The sequence below is a fragment of the Salmo salar genome, chromosome ssa21, assembly GCF_905237065.1.
Source record: "Salmo salar chromosome ssa21, Ssal_v3.1, whole genome shotgun sequence".
NCBI classification, from domain to species: Eukaryota; Metazoa; Chordata; class Actinopteri; order Salmoniformes; family Salmonidae; genus Salmo; species Salmo salar.
In genome coordinates, this window is record NC_059462.1 from 28,040,001 (window position 1) to 28,063,199 (window position 23,199).

The window sequence follows — 23,199 nt, forward strand, 5'->3', positions numbered from 1 at the left end:
TTTCTAGTAGGTTTAAATTGAAGATGTGGCAAATAGGAGTGGCAATATTGTCCGATATTATCCTCAGTAATTTCCTATCCAGATTGTCAGACCCTGGTGGCTTGTTATTGTTGATGGACAACAATAATTTTTTCACCTCTTCCACACTGACTTTACGCTTTCATAATTTCGTCAATGTACTTGGATTTTTATTTTTTTATTTCACCTTTATTTAACCAGGTAGGCTAGTTGAGAACAAGTTCTCATTTGCAACTGCGACCTGGCCAAGATAAAGCATAGCAATTCGACACATACAACAGAGTTACACATGGTATAAACAAAACATAGTCAATAATACAGTAGAAAAAAAGAACAGTCTATATACAGTGAGTGCAAAGGCAATTAAGGCAATAAATAGGCCATGGTGGTGAAGTAATTACAATATGGCAATTAAACACTGGAATAGTAGATGTGCAGAAGATGAATGTGCAAGTAGAGATAATGGGGTGCAAAGGAGCAACATAAATAAATACAGTATGGGGATGAGGTAGGTAGATAGATGGGCTGTTTACAGATGGGCTATGTACAGGTGCAGTGATCTGTGAGCTGTTCTGACAGCTGGTGCTTAAAGCTAGTGAGGGAGATATGAGTCTCCAGCTTCAGTGATTTTTGCAGTTCGTTCCAGTCATTGGCAGCAGAGAACTGGAAGGAAAGGCGACCAAAGGAGGAATTGGCTTTGCGGGTGACCAGTGAGATATACCTGCTGGAGCGCGTGCTATGAGTGGGTGCTGCTATCGTGACCAGTGAGCTGAGATTAGGCGGGGCTTTACCTAGCAGAGACATGTAGATGACCTGTAGCCAGTGGGTTTGGTGACGAGTATGAAGTGAGGGTCAACCAACGAGAGCGTACAGGTCGCAGTGGAGGGTAGTGTATGGGGCTTTGGTGACAAAACGGATGGCACTGTGATAGACTGCATCCAAGTTGTTGAGTAGAGTGTTGGAGGCTATTTTATAGATGACATCGCCGAAGTCGAGGATCGGTAGGATGGTCAGTTTTACGAGGGTATGTTTGGCAGCATGAGTGACGGATGCTTTGTTGCGATATAGGAAGCCGATTTCATTTTGGATTGGAGATACTTAATGTGAGTCTGGAAGGAGAGTTTACCGTCTAACCAGACACCTAGGTATTTGTAGTTGTCCATGTATTCTAAGTCAGAGCTGTCCAGAGTAGTGATGCTGGACGGGCGAGCAGGTGCAGGCAGTGATCGATTGAATAGCATGCATTTAGTTTTACTTGCATTTAAGAGCAGTTGGAGGCCACGGAAGGAGAGTTGTATGGCATTGAAGCTCATCTCGAGGTTAGTTAATTGAGCATCTGATCCCGTTAGCGGGATCAAAATCCAGCGAAAAATCATATCGCCAATTAGCATTAAAAAATTATCATAATTTTTTACAAAAATAAAAAATATATATTTTTTTTTTTTATAGATACACCTCTCCTGAATCGACCCACGTCGTCCGATTTCAAAAAGGTTTTACAGGAAAAGCAAATCATTAGATTATATTAGATGAGTCCATCGTAAAAAGCAGCTTCATAGCCATTTTCCGACCAACCACTTCCATCACATATTATCAATAAACAGCTAAATGTAGCACTAACCTTTTACAAACTTCATCAGATGGCACCCCTAGGACATCATGTTATACAATGCATGCATTCTTTTGTTCAATAAAGGTCATATTTATATATAAAAACAGCATTTTACATCTCTGTCTGACGTTGACTACCTAATTTCCCCTCAAAAGCGTCCCGGTAAACAATGCTACGTTTCAATAAATTGCTATACTATAACGATTTTTTAAATGTATATTGTCAATCTAACATTTATAGATGAATATCTCTTGAGAACACCCGTCATACCAGATTTTAAATTAACTTTACTGGGTAATCACACTTTGCGATAAAAGGAGATGCGATACTCAGAAAATCAGCTAATATACAGTGCTCGGCGCCATCTTGGAAGCAACAGTATGAACCATCTCATCTTCTATAATATTGTCAATAATCGCCTACCTTTAGTTGTCTTCATCAGAAAGCATCCCAGGTCCACAACAGATGTATTTTCGGTCAAAAAGTCCATACTTCACGTTCCATTAGCCTGATGTTGGTAGCGCGTCCTATGGCTCTCCAAACGCAGCTCTGCAGTTCATAATGAAAGCAATCCTCGCGCATGTAGGTTCGTTCAAACATGTCAAACGTTGTATAAAATAAATGTTCAGGGCCTCTAACACCAAGAGAGCCAATAAGATTCGAGGGGATGATGTCATGGCCTTTAAAACCGTTTCCAAAGGTGGGGGCAGACATGGCCGCCGGCGTCATAATGGTGATGGCCCATCCCCTGTGACCAATTTCAAACTCCTGTCATTCACTGAGTTTTGACTCTATAAGGCTCAAACCACTGTGAAAGGACTGGCGACATCTAGTGGAAGCAATAGGAAGTGCCAAAATATTCCTAAACCCCTGTGTTTTTCAATGGGATAGGTTTAAAGTCAATACAACACATCAGGTATCCACTTCCTGTCAGAAAATGTCTCAGGGTTTTGCCTGCCAAATGAGTTCTGTTATACTCACAGACACCATTCAAACAGTTTTAGAAACTTTAGAGTGTTTTCTATCCATATATAATAAGTATATGCATGCCCTATCTTCTGAGTTTGATTAGTAGGCCGTTGAAAATGGGAACGATTTTTTTTCAAAATGCGCTGTGGCGCCCCCTATCCTAGGGTATCCTCAAGAGGTTAACAGTGTCCAAAGAGGGGCCAGAAGTATACAGAATGGTGTCATCTGCGTAGAGGTGGATCAGAGAATCACCAGCAGCAAGAGCGACATCATGATGTATACAGAGAAGAGAGTCGGCCCGAGAATTGAACCCTGTAGAGACTGCCAGAGGTCCGGACAACAGTCCCTCCGATTTGACACACTGAACTCTATCAGAGAAGTAGTTGGTAAACCAGGTGAGGCAATCATTTGAGAAACCAAGACTGTCGAGTCTGCCAATAAGAATGTGGTGATTGACAGTCGAAAGCCTTGGCCAGGTCAATGAATATGGCTGCACAGTAATGTCTCTTATCGATGGCGGTTATGATATCGTTTAGGACCTTTAGCGTGGCTGAGGTGCACCCATGACCAGCTCTGAAACCAGATTGCATAGCGGAGAAGGTATGGTTTGATTCGAAATGGTCGGTAATCTGTTTGATTACTTGGCTTTCAAAGACCTTAGAAAGACAGGGTAGGATAGATATAGGTCTGTAGCAGTTTGGGTCTAGAGTGTCACCCCCTTTTGAAGAGGGGGATGACCCCGGCAGCTTTCCAATTTTTGGGAATCTCAGACAATACGAAAGCGAGGTTGAACAGGCTAGTAATAAGGGTTGCAACAATTTCGGCAGATCATTTTAGAAAGAGAGGGTCCAGATTGTCTAGCCTGGATGATTTGTAGGGGTCCAGATTTTGCAGCTCTTTCAGAACATCAGCTATCTGGATTTGGGTGAAGGAGAAATGGTGGGGGCTTGGGCGGGTTGCTGTGGACGGCGCCAGGCAGTTGACCGGGGTAGGGGTAGCCGGGGGGAAATCATGGCCAACCTCTCTAGGGTAGGGGGCAGTATTTTCACATCCGGATAAAAAACGTACCCGATTTAATCTGGTTATTACTACTGCCCAGAAACTAGAATATGCATATAATTGTTTGATTTGGATAGAAAACACCCTAAACTTTCTAAAACTGTTTGAATGGTGTCTGTGAGTATAACAGAACTCATATGGCAGGCAAAAACCTGAAGATTTCATGCAGGAAGTGGCCTGACAAGGTGTCGTTCTTCTTGCCTCTGTTTATTGAAGACTGAGGATCTCTGCTATAACGTGACACTTCCTACGGCTCTCAGAAGGCGGCAAAAAGCTGAATCGTGGCTTTGCAGGCTCTGGCTGAAAAAAAGTAGCGCGTTTGGGTAGTGGCTGGTTACAGTACTGTGAGACTCAGGCGCGTGCCCGCGTCGACCGAATGCTTTGTTTTCTTTCCTCTGTTTACCTAAACGCAGATTCCCGGTCGGAATATTATCGCTTTTTTACGAGAAAAATGGCATAAAAATTTATTTTAAACAGCGGTTGACATGCTTCGAAGTACGGTAATGGAATATTTAGAAATTTGTCACGAATTGCGCCATGCTCGTGACCCTTATTTACACTTCGGATAGTGTCTTGAACGCACGAACAAAACGCTGCTATTTGGATATAACGATGGATTATTTTGGACCAAACCAACATTTGTTATTGAAGTAGCAGTCCTGGGAGTGCATTCTGACGAAGAACATCAAAGGTAATCAAACTTTTGTAATAGTAAATCTGACTTTGGTCAGGGCTAAACTTGGTGGGTGTCTAAATAGCTATGGCTGGGCTATCTACTGAGAATATTGCAAAATGTGCTTTCGCCGAAAAGTTACAGCGAAAGCAAAACATTAGATTATGTCAGCAGAGTACCCAGCCAGAAATAATCAGACACCCATTTTTCAAGCTAGCATATGTCACAAATAACAAAACCACAGCTAAATGCAGCACTAACCTTTGATGATCTTCATCAGATGACAACCCTAGGACATTGTTATACAATGCATGCATTTTTTGTTCAATCAAGTTCATATTTATATCAAAAACCAGCTTTTTTACATTAGCATGTGACGTTCAGAACTAGCATACCCCCCGCAAACCTCCGGTGAATTTACTAAATTACTCACGATAAACGTTCACAAAAAACATAACAATTATTTTAAGAATTATAGATACAGAACTCCTCTATGCACTCGATATGTCCGATTTTAAAATAGCTTTTCGGTGAAAGCACATTTTACAATATTCTCAGTAGATAGCCCGGCATCACAGGGCTAGCTATTTAGACACCCACCAAGTTTAGCACTCACCAATATCAGATTTACTATTGGAAAAGTTTGATTACCTTTCCTGATCTTCGTCAGAATGCACTCCCAGGACTTCTACTTCAATAACAAATGTTGGTTTGGTCCAAAATAATCCATCGTTATATCCAAATAGCGGCGTTTTGTTCGTGCGTTCTAGACACTATCCGAACGGTAAATATGGCGCATTTTGTGACAAAAGATTTCTAAATATTTCATTACCGTACTTCGAAGCATGTCAACCGCTGTTTAAAATCAATTTTTATGCCATTTTTCTCGTAAAAAAGCGATAATATTCCGACCGGGAATCTGTGTTTCGGCAAATAGAGGGAAAAACACAAAGACGGGGGCGGCCAGTGCACGAGCCTAAGCCCTTTGTCCTCTGATAGACCACTTAGCAAAAGCGCTCGTGTGTTTCAGCCAGGGCTTTGAATTACGTCATTCAGGTTTTTCCCGGGCTCTGAGAGACCACGTGAGCCGTAGGAAGTGTCACGTTAGAGCAGAGATCCTTTGTAATGGATAGAGATGGCAAAGAAGTTCAAGAAATGGTCAGACAGGGTACTTCCTGTACAGAATCTTTTCACGTTTTGGCCTGCCAAATGAGTTCTGTTATACTCACAGACACCATTCAAACAGTTTTAGAAAGTTTGGAGTGTTTTCTATCCAAAGCTAATCATTATATGCATATTCTAGTTTCTGGGCAGGACTTATAATCAGATTAAATCAGGTACATTTTTTATCCAGCCGTGAAAATACTGCCCCCTAGCCATAACAGGTTAAAGATGAACTTCTTGTTAATCCAGTCGCTGTGTCAGATTTCAAAAGGCTTTACGGCGAAAGCATACCATGCGATTATCTGAGGACAGCGCCCCGTGTAAAAAGCATACAAACATTTACCAGCCAAGTAGAGGAGTCACTAAAGTCAGAAATAGAGATAAAATTAATCACTTACCTTTGATAATCTTCATATGGTTGCACTCACAAGACTCCGTTACACAGTAAATGTTCGTTTTGTTCGACGAAGTCCTTCTTTATGTCCCAAAAACTCTGTTTTGTTGGCGCGTTTTGTTCAGTAATCCAATGGCTCCAAGGCGGTCACAACAGGCAGACGAATACATACTAAAAGTACCGTCGAAACATGTTTCGACGAAAAGTTCGTCGAAACATGTCAAACGATGTTTATAATTAATCCTAAGGTTGTTTGTCTTTATAATCAATAATATTTCAACCGGACAATACCGTTTTCAATAGAAAGGAAAAATAACAAACGGCGCGCCCAAATCAGGTCTGCATACTTCCTCTGACCAAAATGGCTTTTTACTCGTCGTTTTTCAAAATACAAGCCTGAAACCATGTCTAAAGACTGTTGACATCTAGTGGAAGCCATAGGAATTGCAATCTGATTCCTAACCCATTGGATTCTCTATAGGCATTGAGTTGAAAAACAGCCACATGAAAATAATTCCACTTCCTTCTCAGTTTTTTGCCTGCCATATCAGTTCTGTTATACTCACAGACATTATTTTAACAGTTTTGGAAATGTTAGTGTGTTTTATGCATACCTAGCTTCTGGGCCTGAGTAACAGGCAGTTTACTTTGAGCATGCTTTTCATCCGGAGGTGAAAATACTGCCCCCCTACCCAAGAGAGGTTAAGGCATATTGAGCAGGGCTAGAGGCTCTACAGTGTAATAAGACAGTAATCACTAACCAGGACAGTAATGGACGAGGCATATTGATATTAGAGAGAAGCATGCGTAGCCAAGTGATCATATGGGTCCAGTGAGTGGTTGGGCTGGCTGGGGACACGGCGATTCAGACAGCAGGCCGGGGCTAATAAGCTAGCAGTTAGCAGGCCGGGGCTAATAAGCTAGCAGTTAGCAGGCCGGGGCTAATAAGCTAGCAGTTAGCAGGCCGGGGCTAATAAGCTAGCAGTTAGCAGGCCGGGGTTGGCTAATAAGCTAGCAGTTAGCAGGCCGGGGTTGGCTAATAAGCTAGCAGTTAGCAGGCCGGGGTTGGCTAATAAGCTAGCAGTTAGCAGGCCGGGGTTGGCTAATAAGCTAGCAGTTAGCAGGCCGGGGTTGGCTAATAAGCTAGCAGTTAGCAGGGCCGGGGTTAGCTAATAAGCTAGCAGGTAACAGGGCCGGGGTTAGCTAATAAGCTAGCAGTTAGCAGGCCCGGGGTTAGCTAATAAGCTAGCAGTTAGCAGGCCCGGGGTTAGCTAATAAGCTAGCAGTTAGCAGGCCCGGGGTTAGCTAATAAGCTAGCAGTTAGCAGGGCCGGGGTTAGCTAATAAGCTAGCAGTTAGCAGGGCCGGGGTTAGCAAGCAAGCTAGCAGTTAGCAGGGCCGGGGTTAGCAAGCAAGCTAGCCGTTAGCAGGCCGGGGTTAGCAAGCAAGCTAGCAGTTAGCAGACCGGGTCTAGCAAGTTAGCAGAATGGCCTTTGGGGGACGTCGCGATGGAGGTAAGTCTGTTTTTGCCTCTTCGTGCGGTGACGTCGATAGAACAGTCGTGGATAAGTAAGGTTCCAAGTAGCTCTAGGTAGCTAGCAGGCCGCGGTTAGCAGAACGGGCCTTCAGCGGACATCGCGCCTGAGGGGCCTGTTAGAATCCTCGGGAAGATTGTCGGTATTCCAGTCGTAGAGGATCCTCGGGGTTCCGTGCCCCGTACCGGCAGTAGAAGGGGTCCGAATATTGTATCCCAGGAGTGGGCTTCGGTGGTAGCCCAGAAGCCCTAGCCAGACTAGCTTCAGGCTAATTGGTGCTTGCTCCAGGATGGAAACGCTAGCCAGGAGTAGTCACCCGGGATTGCGGTTAGCTAGTTGCGACGATCCAGATGAAAATTTTCAGAGTTTGTGGTAGGAATCCGGTGATATGGAGAGAGAAAAAATAGGTCCGTTATGCTCTGGTTTGAGTCATGTTGTACAAACTGGCGAGAGCTTTCCGAGCTAAAGGTTAGCTGATTACCGCTAGCAGTGGTTTGCTGACTGATAGCTGGTAGCTAGTTAGCTGACTAGCTTCAGTTTAGATCCGAAGTAAATAGAAAAACTTTTGGGAAAAACACATCCACGCCACATTGGGTGAGGCGGGTTGCAGGAGAGTATTTAGAAGTTGAGGTTCATGAAAATATTTAAAGATATGCGAAGAAAAAGACATACAAGGGACACGACAAAGACGTCTGACTGCTACGCCATCTTGGAATGTGTAGTGTCAGCGTTTTTTGTAGGCATGTCATACCTAAGTTTGCTTATCTTGCCAATGAAAAAGCAACTGAAGTAGCAATTTCAGTGGGTTTTGTGATGAATGAGCCATCTGATTCAATGAATGATGGAGTCGAGTTTCCCTTTTTTCCCAAAATGTCATTTTAAGGTGCTCCAAAGCTTTTTACTATCATTCTTTAAATAATTTATTTGTGTCATAGTGTAGTTTATTTTTAGTTTAGTCGCATGATTTCTTAATTTTCAGTATGTTTGCCAATCAGTTGGGCTGTCAGACTTGCCATACCTTTTGCCTCATCCCTCACAATCATAACATTTTTCAATTCCTCATCAATCCAAGGGGATTCAGCAGTTTTTACAGTAATTTTCTTAATCGGTGCGTGCTTATTAGTAACTGCAATAAGCAATTTCATAAATGTGTCAAATGGTGTGTCTGGTTGCTCCTCATTACACACCACAGACCAGCAAATATTTTTCACATGATCAACATATGAATCACTACAAAACTTATTGTATGACATCTCATACATTATATTAGGCCCAGCCTTTGGAACTTTGGTTTTCATAGATATGGTTATTATATTGGGATCACTACATCCTATCAATGTGGATACTACTTAAAGCAAATTTTGGCAGCATTAGTAAAGATGTGATCGATGCATGTTGATGATTTCATTCCTGTGCTCATTGTAAATTCCCTGGTAGGTTGGCTGACAACCTGATCCAGGTTGCAGGCACTGGTTACTGTTTGAAGTTTTTTCTTGAGTGGGCAGCTTGATGAGAGCCAGTCAATATTTAAATCACCCAGAAAATATACTTTTCTGTTGATATCACCTACATTATCAAGCATTTCACGCACATTATCCAGATACTGACTGTTAGAACTTGGAGGTCTATAACAGCTTCCCACAAGAATGGGCTTAAGGTGAGGCAGATGTACCTGTAGCCATATTACTTCAACAGTATTTAACATGAGATCGTCTCTAAACTTCACAGGAATGTGGTTCTGACTATATATATATACTGCAACACCGCCCCTGTTGGCATTTCTGTCTTTTCAGTAGATGTTATAACCATTTATTGCTACCACTGTATCATCAAAGGTATTATCTAAGTGAGAGTCAGAATATGAATGTCATCTGTTCATGGACCTTGATCTCAGGCTGCATATGTTAATATGGGCTATTTTTAGCACTTCTGGGTTGCTTGATTTTTTTTTTGTTTTTGTAATGCTTTACTGGGAAGCTTATCAGAAGTAAACTTGCCCATGTTATTTATATTGGAGCTGATACTACAGGGTGAGCTGCACACAGTGGTCTTCCTACTAGGGCACACCGCCTCAGTGCTATCAGTGTAACTCTTGTTCATAGGCTCATGATTACTGCATACAATTGCTGTAGGATCAACAGAGGTATCAAATCCAAATCTAATTTTATTGGTCACATACACATGGTTAGCAGATTTTAATGTGAGTGTAGCGAAATGCTTGTGCTTCTAGTTCCGACTATGCTGTAAAATCTAACAAGTAATCTAACAAATTCACAACAATTACCTTATACACACAAATGTAAAGGGATGAATATGTACATATAAATATATGGATGAGCAATGGTGTAGGCAAGATGCAGTAGATGGTGTAGAATACAGTATATACATATGAGTAATGTAGGACATGTAAACATTATTAAAGTTCCGTTATTTAAAGTGACTAGTGATACCTTTTATTAAGTCCATTTATTTAAGTGACCAGAGATTTGAGTCTATGTTGGCAGCAGCCACTCTATGTTGGTGATGGCTGTTTAACAGTCTGATGGCCTTGAGATAGAAGCTGCTTTCCAGTCTCTCGGTCCCAGCTTTGATGCACCAGTACTGACCTCGCCTTTTTGATGATAGCGGGGTGAACAGGCAGTGGCTCGGGTGGTTGTTGTCCTTGATGATATTTTTGGCCTTCCTGTGACATCGTGGAGTGTAGGTGTCCTGGAGGGCAGGTAGTTTGCCCCCAGTGAAGCGTTGTGCAGACCGCACTACCCTCTGGAGAGCCTTGCGGTTGAGGACTGTGCAATTGCCATACCAGGCGGTGATACAGTCCGACAGGTTGCTCTTGATTGTGCATCTGTAAAAGTTTTAGATGAGAAGCCAAATTTCTTCAGCCTCCTGAGGTTGAAGAGGCGCTGTTGCGCTTTCTTCACCACGCTGTCTGCGTGGGTGGACCGTTTCAGTTTGTCTGTGATGTATAAGTTGAACTTAAAACTTTCCACCTTCTCCACTACTGTCCCGTTGATGTGGATGGGGGGTGCTCCCTCTACTGTTTCCTGAAGTCCACGATCATCTTCTTTGTTTTGTTGATATTGAGCGAGAGGTTATTTTCCTGACATCATACTCCGAGGGCCCTCACCTCTTCCCTGTAGGCTGTCTCTTGCCCCTTCACCACCTGCGGCGGCCCGTTAGGAAGTCCAGGACCCAGTTGCATAGGGCGGGGTCGAGACCCAGGGTCTTGAGCTTAATGACGAGTTTGGAGGGTACTATGGTGTTAAATGCTGAGCTGTAGTCAATGAACAGCATTCTTATATAGGAATTCCTCTTGTCCAGATGGGATTGTGCAGTGTGATGGCGATTGCATCATCAGTGGACCTATTGGGGCGGTAAGCAAATTGGCCATCTTGAAGCATGTGGGGACAGCAGACTGTAATAGGGATTGGTTCAATATGTCCGTAAACACACCAACCAGCTGGTCTGCATATGCTCTGAGGATGCGGCTAGGGATGCCGTCTGGGCCGGCAGCCTTGCGAGGTTTAACAAGTTTAAATGTTTTACTCAAGTTGGTCATGGAGAAGGAGAGCCCACAGGCATTGGTAGCAGGTAATCCGATTGGCCAGACCAGCATTGTATTGACCTGCGCATTGTATTGACCTGAGCATGGGCGTATCCTGTTTTAGTTTCTGTCTATAGGCTGGGAGCAACAAAATGGAGTCATGGTCAGATGTGCCGAAGGCAGGGTGGGGGAGGGCTTTGTATGCATCGCGGAAGTTCGAGTAGCAATGATCCAGAAAGCTACCAGCTCTTGTCGCACATTTGATATGCTGATAGAATTTAGGAAGTATGGTTCTTAGGTTAGCTTTGTTAAAATCCCCAGCTACAATAAATGCAGCCTCAGGATGTATGGTTTCCAGTTTACATAGAGTCCAGTGAAGTTCTTTCAGGGCCGACGAGGGATCTGCTTTGTGGGGGATATACACGGCTGTGACTATAATCGAAGATAATGCGGTCGGCATTTGATTGTAAGGAATTCTAGGTCTGGTGAACAAAAGGACTTGGGTTCCTGTATGTTGTTGTCATTACACCATGGCAGACACCCCCGCCCTTCTTCTTACCAGAGAGATGTTTGTTTCTGTCGGCGTGATGCGTGAAGAAATCGGGTGGCTGTACCGACTCTGACAACATATCCTGTGTGAGTCATGTTTCCGTGAAACAGAGAACGTTACAATCTCTGTCTCTCTGGAAGGCAACTCGTGCCCTAATTTCGTCCACGTTATCTAGAGATTGTACATTGGCGAGTAATATGCTCAGAAGCGGTGGATGGTATGCTCGGAAGCGGTGGATTGTGTGCTCGCCTTCTGAGTCTGACCAGTAGGCCGCTCCATCTGCCTCTTCTGCGGCGACCGCATTGTTTTGGGTCGGCCTCTGGGATAAGATCGCATTTCCAAGGTGGAGGTCCGAATAAAGGATCCACTTCGGGAAAGACATTTTCCTGGTCGTAATGATGGTAAGTTGACATCGCTTTTATATCCAATAGTTCTTCCCGGCTGTATGTAATAACACATGAGATTTTCTGGGCTATCAATGGAAGAAATAATACATAAAAAAAACATAACTACATAGTTTTCTAAGGACCTAAAGTGAGGCGACCATCCCTGTCGGCGCCATCTTGCACTGAGGTATTCAGAGAAATTAGGGGGACATACATTAAGTTACTTACATTGTGTCTGCCAATGCCTCTAGGATAATGTATATTTTGATGCAGCATTATGATGACTAATTGTCATAATGGTAGGGATAAACTGAGCTGGTCTTGGTCATTGATAAGCCATTGTTTCAACGCAGCCTTGAAATGCGTTTAGAGTCCAGGAGCCAAGATGATTTGGATGGACTCCGTCATTCCTGTAGAGCAGTGGTTCCCAAACTTTTTATAGTCGGGTACACCTTCAAACATTCAACCTCCAGCCTGCGTACCCCTTCTAGCACCAGGGTCAGCGCACTCTCAAATGTTGTTTTTTGCCATCATTGTAAGCCTGCCAGACACAGACTATACGATACATTTATTAAACATAAGAATGAGTGTGAGTTTTTGTCACAACCCGACTTGTGGGAAGTGACAAAGAACTCTTATAGGACCAGAGCACAAATAATACAATAATAATCAATAATTTTGTTCTTTATGTAGCCATCTTACATATAAAACCTTATTTGTTCATCAAAAATTATGAATAACTCACCACAGGTTAATGAGAAGGGTATGCTTAAAAGGATGCACATAACTCTGAAATGTTGGGTTTTATTGGAGAGAGTCGGTCTTAAATCATTTTCCACACACAATCTGTGCCTGTATTTAGTTTTCATGCTAGTGAGGGCAGAGAATCCACTCTCACGTAGGTACGTGGTTGCAAAAGAACATCTGTGTCTTAACAGTGCGATTTGCCAAGGCAAGAAACTCTGAGCGCAGCGCAATCCAGAAATCTGGCAGTGGATTCTGATTTAAATGCAATTTTCACAGAACCACTTGTTGCAATTTCGATGAGGCTCTCTTGTTCAGATATCAGTAAGTGGACTGGAGGCAGGGCATGAAAGGGAAAACTAATCCAGTTGTTTGTCGTCCGTTTCGGGAAAGTACCTGTGTAATTGCGCACCCAGCTCACTCCAGGTGCTTCGCTATATCACATTTGACATTGTCAGTAAGCTTGAGTTCATTTGCACACAAAAAATCATACAATGATGGAAAGACCTGTGTGTTGTCCTTGTTAATGCAGACAGAGAAGAGCTCCAACTTCTTAATCATAGCCTCAATTTTGTCCCGCACATTGAATATAGTTGCCAAGAGTCCCTGTAATCCCAGATTCAGATCATTCAGGTGAGAAAATCATCCAGATAGGCCAGTTATGTGAGAAACTCGTCATCATGCAACGAACTTTAAGCTCATCTCATTTTTTTGTTCTTGTCAATAACCAGCACACTTCTGTATGTTGTAAAAGCGTTATATGGCCGCTGCCCATATCAGTGCATAATGCAGAAAATACATGAGAGTTCAGGGGCCTTGCTTTAACAAAGTTAACATTTTTTTACATTTACATTTTTGTCATTTAGCAGATGCTCTTATCCAGAGCCACTTACATTTCATACATTTCATTTCATACATTTTTTTTTTTCTTCGTACTGGCCCCCCGTGGGAATCGCACCCACAACCCTGGCGTTGCAAACACCATGCGTTACCAACTGAGCTACAGGGAAGGCCATTTTCACTGTAGTGTCAAGTGTTTTTCAAGCTGTCAGGCATTCCCTTGGCAGCAAGAGCCTCTCGGTGGATGCTGCTGTGTACCCTAGTGGCGTTGGGAGCAACTGCTTGCACGCGCGTTACCACTCCACTGTGTCTCATGTCTCTCTGTCATGGCTTTTGCACCATCAATACAGATACCAAAACATTTTGACCCCCAAAGTCTATTTGATGTCACAAAGCTGTCCAGTACTTTAAAAATATCCTCTCCTGTTGTCCTGGTTTCCAGTGGTTTGCAGAAGAGGATGTCTTCCTTAATTGACCCACCATAAATGTAACGGACATATACCAGGAGCTGTGCCAGACCCGCCACGTCTGTTGACTCATCCAGCTGTAACGCATGTAATTCACTGGCTTGTATGCGAATCAGTAATTGTTTCAAAACATCTCCTGCCATGTCACTGATGCATCGTGAAACAGTGTTGTTTGATTAAGACATTGTCTGTATAGTTTTTTGGGGCCTTTTCCCCCAGCATTGTCCCAGCCATTTCCGCAGCAGCAGGAATAATTAAGTCCTCCACAATAGTATGGGGTTTGCCACTCGGTAGCTCACCATAGAAGATACTTCTATCCCCTTCTTGTTAATAGTATCTGTTGCTTTTACAGTGGGGGGAAAAAAGTATTTGATCCCCTGCTGATTTTGTACATTTTCCCACTGACAAAGAAAGGATCATTCTCTATAATTTTAATGGTAGGTTTATTTGAACAGTGAGAGACAGAATAACAACAAAAATATCCAGAAAAACACATGTCAAAAGTGTTATGAATTGATTTGCATTTTAACCTCCCTGGGCAAGGTGGGACTTCTACTTCAACAACAAATGTCGTTTTGGTTTGAAATAATCCATAGATATATTGAAATAGCTCCGTTTTGTTCGTATGTTGAGGTCACTATCCGAAGGGTGACGCGCGGGCGCATTTCGTGACCAAAAAATTCAAAATATTCCATTACCGTACTTAGAAGCATGTCAAACGCTGTTTAAAATCAATTTTATGCTATTTTTCTCGTAAAATAGCGATAATATTCCAACCGGGCGACGTTATATTCATTCATAGACTGAAAGAAAAACATGGAGTCCCGTCGTGGACACGCACTCCTTCTGAGAGCCAATGGAAGCCTTAGAAAATGTCACGTTACAGCAGAGATGCTGTATTTTTGATAGAGATGCCCTAGAAGGAGAACAAATTGTCAGGCAGGGCACTTCCTGTATGGAATCTTCTCTGGTTTTGGCCTGCCATATGAGGTCTGTTATATTCAGACACCATTCAAACAGTTTTAGAAACTTTTGAGTGTTTTCTATCCAAATCTACTAATTATATGCATATTCTAGTTTCTGGGTAAGAGTAGTAACCATTTTAAATCGGGTACGTTTTTTATCTGGCCGTGCAAATACTGCCCCCTAGCCCCAACAGGTTAATAAGGGAAATATGTATTTGACCCCCTCTCAATCAGAAAGATTTTTGGCTCCCAGGTGTCTTTTATACAGGTAACGAGCTGAGATTAGGAGCACACTCTTAAAGGGAGTGCTCCTAACCACAGCTTGTTACCTGTAAAAAAGACACCTGTCCACAGAAGCAATCAATCAATCAGATTCCAAACTCTCCACCATGGCCAAGACCAAAGAGCTCTCCAAGGATGTCAGGGACAAGATTGTTGATATACACAAGGCTGGAATGGGCTACAAGACCATCGCCAAGCAGCTTGGTGAGAAGGTGACAACATTTGGTGCAATTATTCGCAAATGGAAGAAACACAAAAGAACTGTCAATATCCCTCGGCCTGGGGCTCCATGCAAGATCTCACCTCATGGAGTTGCAATGATCATGAGAACGGTGAGGAATCAGCCCAGAACTACACGGGAGGATCTTGTCAATGATCTCAAGGCAGCTAGGACCATAGTCACCAAGAAAACAATTCGTAACACACTACGCCGTGAAGGACTGAAATCCTGCAGCGCCCGCAAGGTCCCCCTGCTCAAGAATACATATACATGCCCGTCAAATGGCCATTATGCTTTGGGGGTGTTTTTCTGCTAAGGGGACAGGACAACTTCACCGCATCAAAGGGACAATGGACGGAGCCATGTACCATTAAATCTTGGGTGAGAACCTCCTTCCCTCAGCCAGGGCATTGAAAATGGGTCGTGGATGGGTATTCCAGCATGACAATGATCCAAAACACACGGCCAAGGCAACAAAGGAGTGGCTCAAGAAGAAGCACATTAAGGTCCTGGAGTGGCCTAGCCAGTCTCCAGACCTTAATCCCATAGAAAATCTGTGGAGGGAGCTGAATGTTCGAGTTGCCAAACGTCAGCCTCGAAACCTTAATGACTTGGAGAAGATCTGCAAAGAGGAGTGGGACAAAATCCCTCCTGAGATGTGTGCAAACCTGGTGGCCAACTACAAGAAACGTCTGACCTCTGTGATAGCCAACAAGGGTTTTGCCACCAAGTACTAAGTCATGTTTTGCAGAGGGGTCAAATACTTATTTCCCTCATTAAAATGGATTTCTGGATTTTTTTGTTATTCTGTCTCTCACTGTTCAAATAAACCTACTACTAAAATTATAGACTGATCATTTCTTTGTAAGTGGGCAAACGTACAAAATCAGCAGGGGATCAAATACTTTTTTCCCCCGCTGTATGTGCATGTCTTACTACTCAAGTCGTCTTTATTCTCACTCAAACTCCCGTGACCTATTTTTCAAATTGTTTTGTTTTAAATGTCTGCACAAGAGTGTAGGTTTCCCGCGATCGAGTAATGGTTTATGTGATTGGATGTTAATTATTTGACTAGGCTATTTGACATTATGATATTATTTCGCTGAACACTAGATGGTTTAATTTTATTTTTGGCAGTGAAACGAGGCTACTCAGGCGAGGGGGGGAAAAAAACTCACTCAAATGTATCGCCACGTTGGAAAATATAAATGTACTGTTTGAAAATGTGAAGAACATATATTTTTTTATGAATCACATTTTTATTTGCCATACCCCCAACGGCATTGCTCGTTCCCAAGTTTGGGAATACCTGCTGTAGAGTATCTTCTGTTTCCAGAAGGTGTCAGTTATCTTTAAAAGGGATTCCAGCAGAGCTACAGTGATCTTTTAGACAGATGTGTAATGCCAGTAGCCTGCTGAATCTTTCACACCGGTGGCCCAATGACGGTACCTGACCTGAAATTATTGGCCGTTTTTTTTAAAAGTCTTTTATTGCAAAAATCAGTTCTTTAAAATTAATTTTCAGATGTTCCGAGCTAGCCCTCTTGATGTTGTTTGACCCCACATGGACTACGACAGCATCCGCTCCCAGCATCTGTCGTAGAACAGATGGACTGTACTCGTGCTCCTGAGTAGCACAGGGTTTTTGCATTGGAAACTGATGTTTCTCACGGTCTGATGAGGGTGGGAGCTCTGAGGATCTGAACCCGAGGTAGAAGCTACAGGAAAGGGAGACAGAACAGAGGACGAAGACGCATGTACCTACAGATCCGATCTCAAATGGGAATGGAAATCAATAAGCTGCGGTCTCTCGTTCAGCTTTCGTTCAGCGTTCAACAACATACGTTGCGCTCAGATGACGTTGTATATTAAGCAGCATTGAAGGTCCCAAAGAACACAGTGGCCTCCATCATTCTTAAATGGAAGACGTTTGGAACCACCTAGACCCTTCCTGGAGCTGGCCGCCCAGCCAAACTGAGCAATCGGGGGAGAAGGGAGGTGACCAAGAACCCAATGGTCACTCTGACAGAGCTTCAGAGTTCCTCTGTGGAGATGGGAGAACCTTCCAGAAAGACCACCATCTCTGCAGCACGCCACCAATCAGGCCTTTATGGTAGACTGGCCAGACGGAGGCCACTCTTCTGTAAAAGGCACATTACAACCCACTTGCAGTTTGCCAAAAGTCACCTAAAGGAAAAGGCCCTTGAGAAACAAGATTGAACTCTTTGGCCTGATTGCCAAGCTTCACGTCTGGAGGACACCTGGCACCATCCCTACAGTGAAGCATGCTGTTGGGATGTTTTTCACCGGAAGAGACTGGGAGACTAGACAGGATCGAGGGAAAGCAAAGTCCAGAGATCCTTGATGAAAGCGCTCAAGACCTCAGCCTAGAGCGAAGGTTCACCTTCCAAATTGCAGAGGAGAATGTGAGAAACTCCCCAAATGCATGTATGCCAAGCTTCAACAAAGTACTGACTAAAGGGTCTGAATACTTATGTAAATGTGATATTTCCATTTATTTTTAATACATTTTCAAAAATGTCTCAACTTGTTTTTGCTTTGTCATTATGGGGTACTGTGTGTAGATTGAGGGGGAAAAAAAACATTTAATCCATTTTAGAATGAGGCTGTAACGTAACAGAATGTGGAAAAAGTCTAGGGGTCTAAATACGAATGCACTGTATTCACAAGCTTAATGTATTCACACATTGATATCATCTGTGACATTGATTCTCTCCCCAAATAAGTTTGGATATCCTCTGTTTATCTTTCCTAACCGTACTCAGTTATTGACATCAGAATCACAAAACTAGACACGTCAGTGGTTAACTTGGTGTAACCCAACTAAAGCTTTTAGATTTTCTTTTGTGTTCCAGGTAATCAAAAAGAGTCTCTAGCCAGGACCTAGTCATAATAACAGTAGATCACCCACCTGAAAAACATTGATTCAGTAAACCCAATATTGATTTTTGGTTGTATCTGTGTCTTCCCCAGTACTGCCTAAACCCCAGGTGAGCTACAAGAACACGTCTCCAGGGGTTATTGAGGCCAACTGTACAGCTGTGTCCCGGCCCCCAGCGGAGATAGTGTGGAACGTGGAGAGGGACAACCGAACTATGGGACCTCCTGTGACATCACAGCTCCAGCAGGGGGATGGGACCACCCTGGTCATCAGCACCCTCAACATCCAATCAGGGCTGCTGAAGGATGTGTCCGTCAAATGTCTGGTCCACCATAAGGGTCTGGAGTCACCCATCGCTGTTTCTATGAACACCAAGAGTGAGTGAGACACACACCCACATTGGGAGGATGCAAATATCTCAATTTTTTATTGGCTCAGAGCTTACACTTGTTTTTAAGTTAGCTGCTTTTGGAAACAGTAGCCTGACCAAAGCCAAGAATACTGATATCTGAGGGATGGATGAACATTGTCTGGCAAACAATAATGACTTATAGTTAAGTGTGTAAGAGTTTAGATCTGTTTTTTTTAAGTCATTGCCAAGCAGGTTTAGTTTACACGCCCAAAGGGTCACCTCCAAAATGATTGTCTCCCTTGATAAAGATGAACAAAAAAGACTATGAAATAAATAATACAAATACTGAGCTACATTGCTATTTCTTTAACAAGTAATTTTTTCTCTCTCTAAAAGACACGTGTCAAAATGATTAGCACCCCTGTTTCAATACTTTATGCAACTTCCCTTGTGAGGATAACGGCACTGAGCCTTTTTCTATAATGTTTTATGAGATTGGAGAACACATTGGGAGGGATCTTAGACCATTCCTCCATACAAAATCTTTACAAACCCTTTAAATCCTTTGGTCTGCGCTTGTGGAATGCCCTCTTCAATTCAAACCCCAGGTTTTCAATGGGATTGAAGTCTGGAAACTGATATGGCCACTGCGAAATATAGATTTTGTGGTGAAATTACCATTTCTTTGGGGATTTTGACTTGTGCTTGGGGTCATTGTCTTGCAAGTTTCAGCTTCCTTTCAGAGGCAACCAGCCCAATAAGATAAAAAAATCATCACCATATTTTATTGTAGATATTAGGTTATTTCCTGCACAGGCATCCTTTTCGATGCCAAACCCACTGCTGGTGTACGTGACCAAAAACTATTTTCGACTAATCTGACCATGGCACCCGGTTCCCATCCTAGTGCCAGTGCCGTTAAGCATACTCAAAGCTTTTACATTCTTGGTTGCTCCCAATTAAGCCTTTTTTTCTGACAACCCTTCCAGAAAGCCTATTGGCGTGCAGGTTGCGTCTAATCGTAGAGTTGGAGACCCCAAGATGTGACAAAGTTCTGTAATTCTCAAAGCTCTTCCTCACCCTCCATTTGGCAAATCTGACCACAATTCTATCCTCCTGATTCCTGCTTATAATCAAAAATTAAAGCAGGAATCACCAGTGACTCGGTCTATAAAAAAGTGGTCAGATGAAGCAGATGCTAAACTACAGGACTGTTTTGCTATCACAGACTGGAACTTGTTCCGGGATTCTTTCGTTCCCATTGAGGAGTATACCACATCAGTCACTGGCTTTATCAGTAAGTGCATCGAGGACGTCGTCCCCACAGTGACTGTAAATACATACCCCAACCAGAAGCCATGAATTACAGGCAACATTCGCACAGAGCTCCCGCTTTCAAGGAGCGGGACTCTAACCCGGAAGCTTATAAGAAATCCCGCTATGCCCTCGACGAACCATCAAACAGGCAAAGCTTCAATACAGGACTAAGATCGAATCGTATTACACCGACTCCGACACTCGTCGGATGTGGCAGGGCTTGCAAACTATTACAGACTACAAAGTGAAGCACAGCCGAGAGCTGCCCAGTGACATGAGCCTACCAGACGAGCTAAATAACTTCTATGCTCGCTTCGAGGCAAGTAACACTGAAACATGCATGAGAGCATCACCTGTTCTGGATGACTGTGTGATCACGCTCTCCGCAGCCGATGTGAATAAGACCTTTAAACAGGTCAACGTTCACAAGGCCGCTGGGCCAGATGGATTACCAGGACGTGTACTCCGAGCATGCGCTGACCAACTGGCAAGTGTCTTCACTGACATTTTCAGCCTCTCCTTGTCTGTCTGTAATACCAACATGTTTCAAGCAGACCACCATAGTCCCTGTGCCCAAGACACTAAGGTAACCTGCCTAAATGACTACCAACCCGTAGCACTCACGTCTGTAGCGATGAAATGCTTTGAAAGGCAGGTCTATGGCTCACATCAACACCATTATCCCAGAAACCCTAGACCCATTCCAATTTGCATACCGCACCAACAGATCCACAGATGATGCAATCTCTATTGCACTCCACACTGCCCTTTCCCACCTGGACAAAAGGAACACCTATGTGAGAATGCTATTCATTGACTACAGCTCAGCATTCAACACCATAGTGCACTCAAAGCTCATCACTAAGTTAAGGATCCTGGGACTAAACACCTCCCTCTGCAACTGGATCCTAGACTTCCTGATGGGCCGCCCCCCAGGTGATAAGGTTCGGTAACAACAAATCCGCCATGCTGATCCTCAGCACGGGGGCCCCTCAGGCGTGCATGCTCAGTCCCCTCCTGTACTGCCTGTTCATTCATGACTATACGGCCAGGCACGACACCATCATTAAGTTTGCCGATGACACAACAGTGGGAGGCCTGATCACCGGCAACGACGAGACAGCCTATAGGGAGGTGGTCAGAGACCTGACCGTGTGGTGCAAGGACAACAACCTCTCACTCAATGTGATCAAGAATAAGGAGATGATTGTGGACTACAGGAAAAGGAGGACTGAGCACGCCCCCATTCTCATCGACAGGGATTTGGAGTCCTTGGCGTCCACATCACCAACAAACTAACATGGCTAAGCACAACAAGAGAGTCCTGAAGAGGGCACGACAAAACCTATTCTTCCTAAAGACAAAAGATTTGGCATGGGTCCTCAGATCCTCCAAAGGTTTTACAGCTGCACCATCGAGAGCATACTGACTGGTTGCATCCCTACCTGGTATGGCAACTGCTCGGCCTCCGACCGCAAGGCACTACAAAGGGTAGTGCGTACGGCCCAGTACATCACCGGGGTCAAGCTTCCTGCCATCCAGGACCTATATTATACCAGGCGGTGTCAGAGGAAGGACCTAAAAATTGTCAAGGACTCCAGCCACCCTTGTCATAGACTGTTCTCTCTGCTACCGCATGGCAAGCGGTACCGGAGCACCAAGGCTTGGTCCAAGAGGCTTCTAAACAGCTTTTACCCCCAAGCCATAAGACTCCTGAACGGCTAATCAAATGGCTACACAGACCCCACACACTGCTGCTACTCTCGTATTATCTATGAATAGCCACTTTCATAACCCTACCTGCAATGTACATAATTACTTCAATTACCTCTCCACCGGTGCCCCCGCACATTGACACATTGACTCTGTACCGGTACCCCCTGTACATAGCCCCGCTATTGTTATTTACTACTGCTTATCAATTCTTAGTTTTTCAAACTTTTTCTTTTGGGTATTTTCTTAAAACTGCATTGTTGCTTAAGGGCTTGTAAGTAAGCATTTCACCGTAAGGTCTACACCTGTTGTATTCTGCGCATGTGACAAATACAATTTTATTTGAATCTGTCGCCCATGGATTTCCTTTGCCTCCTGAACCATCTTCCTCACTGTGTGTGAGGACAAGATACTGTACATATGCGTCCTTTTACAGCAAGTTTACCACTGTTCCAGCGGTTTTAAATTTCTTATTTTTGCCCTAGCAATGGTAAGTGGTATTTATTTATATAAAAACATTTTTTTTACCCATTGTTGGATTTATGAAGGCCAGGTAACCTAGCTGTTAAGAACGTTGAGCCAGTAATCGAAAGATCGCTGGTTAGAATCCCCAAGCTGACTACGTGAAGAATCTGTCGATATGCCTTTTAGCAGAGCACTTAACCCTAATTGCTCCTGTAAGTCGCTCTGGATAAGAGCGTCTGCGAAATTACTTAAATGTAAACTGTAATGTAAATGTCTCCATTTTTTTGTTCTTTGCCTTTCTGCATGCTAATGGACGATAAAGGGTTTATACCCCAGTGAAACGGGAAGCCATGGAAGGCCACAATTCTGCTGTTTCTTAACCCCTGTGCGGCCTGACATCCAGCGAAAAATCATATCGCCATTAGCATAACAAAATTTAATACTTTTTTTTTTTTTTTTTTTTCAAATTATATCGTTTTATAGATACACCTCTCCTGAATCGAACCAGATTGTCCGATTTCAAAAAGGCTTTACAGCAAAAGCAAAACATTAGATTATGTTAGAGGAGTATATCGTAAAAGTAGCCACATAGCCATTTTCCGACCAACCACATGCATCACAAATAACCAAAAAACAGCTAAATGCAGCACTAACCTTTTACAAACTTAATCAGATGACACTCCTAGGACATCATGTTACACAATACATGCATTCTTTTGTTCGATAAAGTTCATATTTATATATAAAAACAGCATTTTACATCGGCGCGTAACGTTGCCTAACTATTTTCCCTCAAATGCATCCGGTGAAACAGTGCTACAATTTACTAAATTACTATTCTAAAACATTTTTAAAATGTAATATTGTCATTCTAAGATTTATAGATGAATATCTCTTGAAAGCACCTGTAATGCCAGATTTAAAAAGAACTTTACTGGGTAATCACACTTTGCGATAAAAGGGGATGCGATACTCAGAACAATAGGCTAGCAATAGCAATAGGCTAGCCATCTTGGAACAATCGCATAT

The 23,199-nt window shown here is 43.2% G+C and overlaps 1 protein-coding gene across 4 annotated transcripts in view; it reads left to right on the forward strand.

Annotated features, from left to right (window-relative positions):
• ox2g (OX-2 membrane glycoprotein) overlaps positions 1 to 23,199 on the forward strand; it is an 82,031-nt gene that overhangs the window by 43,149 nt on the left and 15,683 nt on the right. For all 4 annotated transcript variants that reach the window (XM_014164725.2, XM_014164727.2, XM_014164724.2 and 1 more), the window contains one exon: positions 18,416 to 18,700. In XM_014164725.2, the coding sequence (XP_014020200.1) occupies positions 18,416 to 18,700 (285 nt within the window). The remainder of the gene's footprint in view (positions 1 to 18,415; positions 18,701 to 23,199) is intronic.